At 45.8% G+C, this 5,380-nt stretch overlaps 1 protein-coding gene across 1 annotated transcript; it reads right to left on the bottom strand.

Annotated features, from left to right (window-relative positions):
• Nucleotides 1-799: 799 nt before the first annotated feature.
• On the bottom strand, nucleotides 800-3,774 carry LOC121201714 (uncharacterized). Its single transcript, XM_055503234.1, has 6 exons — nucleotides 3,764-3,774; nucleotides 2,098-2,182; nucleotides 1,789-1,839; nucleotides 1,514-1,706; nucleotides 1,149-1,396; nucleotides 800-1,068 (listed from the first exon to the last, which is right to left on the bottom strand). The coding sequence occupies exons 1-6, from the start codon at nucleotides 3,772-3,774 to the stop codon at nucleotides 898-900; spliced, it is 759 nt and encodes a 252-aa protein (XP_055359209.1). The 3' UTR covers nucleotides 800-897.
• Nucleotides 3,775-5,380: the final 1,606 nt, after the last annotated feature.

Below are 5,380 nucleotides of genomic sequence, written 5' to 3'. Positions count from 1 at the left end.
GTTTGATCCGGACATGGTCTCAAGTTGACACCAAGAGCTGGGGGAACTCAGCTCCATGCAAACGCTAAAATGTTTTCCCCAGGTTCAACAGCAAAGCCGCATCTGCAGCATCACTCCATCCAGCAGGTGAGGCCACCACTGCTGAACTGGAAGCCACAGAGTCCCACTGTGAGAACCAGACCAGTGGCACGCACCAGCTCCTTTGACTCCACCTACGGAACAGGACAGACGACAGCTGGACTGCTGGGCTGGAGGTCATCTAGAAACATGACAACACTGGGAAGAAGCAAGAGCCTGACCGAGAGACCCACCACAACACTTTATCCAAACACGACCACAATCTGACAGACTGTGAGGAAAGTGGCCCTCAGACACGTTTATTAGCTTTACATTAATACAACAGGAAAGAGTAGGAATTAGGAAAGGTAGAAAGAATGTGTAGCAGATCAGCTGTGTGTTAAAAAAACACGTTTACACAAGAGTCTGTAGTTTATTAATATTTACACTTGCTCAGGTTGAGTTATGTGCTGGAATCTTTGTGCTTTCTTCAAATTTTTAAAAAAGGGACAAAATGTACATAAAACGTCAAAGTAGAAACAGTATTGGATGCACGGGACTTTTCTTTATGTAAAAACAGGCTAATTTCTAAGGTTAATTCTGCTCTTTTGACTCCACCTACGCAAGGACAAACAACAGCTGGACTGGAGGTCATCTAAAGTCGTTAAGCATTAAAAGTTAATTTCTGACATATGGACACTTTATGCAACCAGTATAAGCCAGTAAACAAACTGCTGGGAGCTGGGGATACTTCTTATGTTATTTATTGAGTTTTGTTGGGGGTTTGTGATGTTCTGAAGACAGTCTCGGGTCTGTGTGGTATCACCTCTGTAAACAGCATCAGGACTTCAGCTCCTCATTTCTCTGATATCCATCAGTGTGTAACACTCCAATCATTAGGACCTTGTTCCACCAGCGCTCTCTGAAGCTCTGTACACACACACTGGTCAGACTTTCCCCGTCCTGGTAGTCCTCCCTCATCTTCTCTGGGATTAGGTCTTCTGACATCACCTGGAAGATTCAAGAGAAAGTCTCTAACTGAGGCTCCCTCCACACAGTATGTACACACAAAACCAGGAGTGTGTCCTCACCTCAGTGAGAGCCTGCAGAGTTGCTTCTTTGGGACTTAGTCGCTGTAACGCCTCATCTGTTGAATGTAGGGCATTTTCACTGCGCTGTAGCACAAAGGACGAGGACAAAGGAGTCTGAGAGAGATGGAAGGAACAAGACACTATGAGGTCTGCACTTGGTGAAGAGCCTGCTGATCGTCTGATGACAGTCACACACTGCACCTCGTCCTGATGAAACATATGCAAGCTTTCAGCCAGTCTGTGTTGTCCTCAGCCTCTCCATCATTCTGCTCCCCGGCTGATTTTGATTTCCTCTCTGAGGAACAAGATCCTAGAAAGGTTGAGTTCAGACTGTGCAGGCAAATCAAGTTGCCTGAATAATTTGCTTTTATGGAAATAGGAAATAAAATGATCTGAAAAATGAAGCAGAAATTCCAGCCCACCTGTGATTTTGTTGTTCTCCAGCTGCTGTAGACACAGGTTTAACCAGTGCCAGGGGTTAATAGGCAAAAGGCTACACAGCTGCTCTAGAGACGACATCTTTGACGCTGTGGCTCCAAAATGATCATAGATGCTGACCTTTTAGTGAAAGCTGTTAGTGAAGCCATTCTGTTATTATTTCTATAAATGAAGAAAACAGGAAAATGTCGCCAAAGCTCACCTTTAGTAGCAGCAGGCTGGTCAAGGGACAGGTGTTGGAGGCTTCTTTGCTCTGAAAAAAATGTATTAATTACTACACATCATTTTGTAAGCCTGATATTTTACACTAATTTGTTACTGTTGTTTTACATAAGGGCATTACCAGATTTTAGACTAATTTGTTGTTTTATTTTAAGGCATTACCAACAAGTCAGCCAACTCCAGTTGGGTCTTTTTGTCATAAAAGTCAATAATATTCATTGTCCTGGTTTTATTAAATTTAATCACAATTGTTGAGCAGTTGATACTGATTTGTAACAGAGATCCTCACCTCTGGTTTGCTCACCTTGGCGTTGTATAAAAACCTGCGCTGGCTCTTCCAGACCTTCTGTTTCTCCTGCTCCCTCTCTTTCCCTCTGTGAGAGTAATCAGCACTTAGATCTATTCGCTAGTGATGGGAAGTTCCGTTCTTTCAACTGACTCGGATCTGTAAGTCTCGTTCAGTGAAGTGAACGAATCATTTCGAGTCAGTCGTTCATTTCGTTCATTTACAGCAGGTAGCGCTGTGGGCGTTGTAATAATGTACTATATACTGACCACAAGCAATTCAAACCATATGAAAACCTAGCAAATGCGCACCACATTAACGTGACTAATGCCCTGCATCTTCTCTGCCATTGTTGTTTAACAGCGCGACAGTCGCTTTGTAGCGGTAGGAACGAACTGGAGCGCTTGCTGCTCGCTACAGAGTCTGTGCGGCTCGGCGGTCACGTGACAAGTGAACGAACGAACGACCCATGGGAACGAGTCCCAAAGGAACTGTAGTACTTGGTGCTCGCCACTGAGCCTGAGCTGTGAACGATGAACTATGGACGAGAACGAGAACGATGAACTAAATCGCGCAGCCGAGCTGCCTTTTACATGACAGCTGGTAAAGTGACAGTAAAACTTATTTTGACAATTACTGAGACTTTTAAAGCACAAAGTAACAATAAGTTCCCTAAAATATTTACCTGGTGCATTGGTGCATTTATCTTGGCCAAAACGTGACATTATTATTATTATTATTATTATTATTATTATTATTATATTTTATGATTGTGGCAGAGTATACAGGACCACAAAATTAACATGATGATATAATGTTCGCAAGTATTTATTTACAAACACACTTTACATTTAATACATAATAACAATACACACATATTCCATAATCAAAGACAACTAATAAACTAACTAATAAATAAACGTCAGAAATCAGACATCGCTCATTTCCTTGTTTAACAGTACACACAGCACCGTAGCTGAGCACAGCCGGGACGTGACAAAAGAACGAACGAACGATCCATAAGAATCCGTAGGAACGAATCAGGAACGAACTAGAGCGCTTGCTGCTCTACAGAGCCTGTGCAGTCCGGCTGTCACGTGACAAAAGAACTAATCCTTGAGGAATGACGCTCAGTTGAGTCAGTCCTGCGGCCCGTTTCAAGAAGGTGGTTTTGTGGAAACTCTGAGTTTGTTAACCCCAAAATAAGGAAAACTCAGAGTTTTCGGTTTCAGAAAGCGGGGTTACTTAAACCCGTAAAGCGGGGTAAGTTTAAACCTATTTCAAGAAGCAAGGTAATCGAAACTCAGAGTCAGTTACTATGGCAACTGACTCTGTGAACCTAACCTGGTCGAGAGCAGGTTTTATTCGGGAAACCCAGAGTTTCCTTCGGTCTCCGCCCCTTTTTAAAGTGAACAGTGTTTAAATGCCTCATTTGATCTTTCAGTACATTCATAGATTTCACCTGTTTCCTTCGCGCAGAGACCAAAATGTCCGTTTCTAGAGGATCCTGTAGATGAGGATGCTGTATTAATTCACACGGCATTGAATTTACGCCGCGAGAGGACGAGTTAATTTTCTGTCATATCGTCGTGCATATTTATTTTAGCAGTACCGTTTTTATCGAGACTCCATACATACATTAATAATCTTATCCACCCATACGTCTAACACATCATCCATCATGGGCTTACTTTTACATCCGAACAGATTCTTTGTGTTGCGTTACGTTTTTTTGCAAACGGTAGTTTTCTTTATAACATTGGAGATGCTGAGCACGTTAGTGAAGTCACTGTATGTAGAAAAGTTTGACCTCAAGCGCTTTCCTTGACACAAACTCCTTAAAGCCATTAAAGAGGAGTTTCACAGGATTGTAGGTATGTGGTATGTAATTGGTTTCAGTGAGGCTAATCTGAAAAATGACGATAAGGTAATAATATCTTGCTGTGACCTGAAATAAACAAATGAATGTGCAAGTACACTGACTCTTTCTAATGGTCACTGTAACTGACGTATCATTGTTTATGTCATGATTCATGTCATCTGTCACATCCTGTTTTATTTTGTTAACTTCCTGTCACTCTCCGGTTCCCAGTATCCACACCTGTTACCAATCAGTAATCAGTACCTGTATATAGCCTCCACCTCTCACAGACCCCAGTTGCCAGATTGTTAGTTTCCGTACTCTTTCCAGCATCTCTTGTTTAGCCACTCGTGCTTTGACCCTGATCGCCTTGACCCTTGCTCCTTGCCTGAACCCTGTGTATCCCGCTACCTGTGAGAGAACCGTGCCTGATAATCTGACCGTGAGTTTGTCTTACCCTTGCCTGTACTTTTGCCGAGACTGCTTGTGTACCGAACCCTGCCTGGACATTGAATCAGAGATTGCCTGCTCCCTTGTGTACTGCTTCATTGAACGCCTTGTGTATGACCTGGACCGTCTGACCCTGCTTTGTCTAATAAACCTGTGTCTAATCACCATCGTGCTTCTGCGCCGTGCATGTGGGTCCGACACCTGCCCAAGTCTGACAGAACAATCTGGCCAGAAATGGACTCCGGCGGTGCAGAGAGCTTCCGAGCACAGCTCATGGCTCAGGAGCAACGAGCCGCAGAACAGGAGGAGAAACAGATCTTCCAGGAAGTCACCCCGGGACGCGAGGCGGCTCAGCGGCTGGTGAACATCCGTCAGGGCGGGAGACCGACGGCGAAATACGCGATCGAGTTCCGTACGCTAGCGGCGGAGGCCGGCTGGGACGCCACCGCATTGGGTGACGTATTCATCCGCGGACTCTCTCGGCGGGTCAAGGACTGTTTAGCGGCGAGGGATCTGCCCAGCGATTTGGACGCCCTGATCGCTCTGGCGATCCAAATTGACCGCAGGCTGGGGAGCACCGAACGGGAGCACCAACGAGAGGAGAGGCTGCGGGAGGACCGTCGACACCGCACTACGAGCCCCAGGAGGGGGTATCTTGAGCCCGGCGGCCGGACCGTCCCCCAGAACCCGGAAGTTGGACCGACGCCAGAGGAGCCGATGCAGATCGGACGCGCACGGCTTACAGAGGAAGAGAAGCGGCGTCGACGCTCCCAGAAACTGTGCATGTATTGCGGCCAGGCTGGACATTTCGCCTTGCACTGCCCGCTAAAAGACATGGCTCATCGCTAGCGCGGAGGGTAGCGGTGAGCCGAACGGTTTTAGGTAGCGCCTCCGCTCGCTCACTTCCAACTGTGACATTAGTTTCCAGCACCCGGTCCGTCCAGCAGGCGGTTCTCATTGACTCTGGAGCTGACG

The sequence above is a fragment of the Betta splendens genome, chromosome 16, assembly GCF_900634795.4.
Source record: "Betta splendens chromosome 16, fBetSpl5.4, whole genome shotgun sequence".
Classification (NCBI taxonomy): domain Eukaryota; kingdom Metazoa; phylum Chordata; class Actinopteri; order Anabantiformes; family Osphronemidae; genus Betta; species Betta splendens.
The sequence above is the reverse complement of the archived record's forward strand: the minus strand, read 5'-3'. Positions and strand labels throughout refer to the sequence as shown.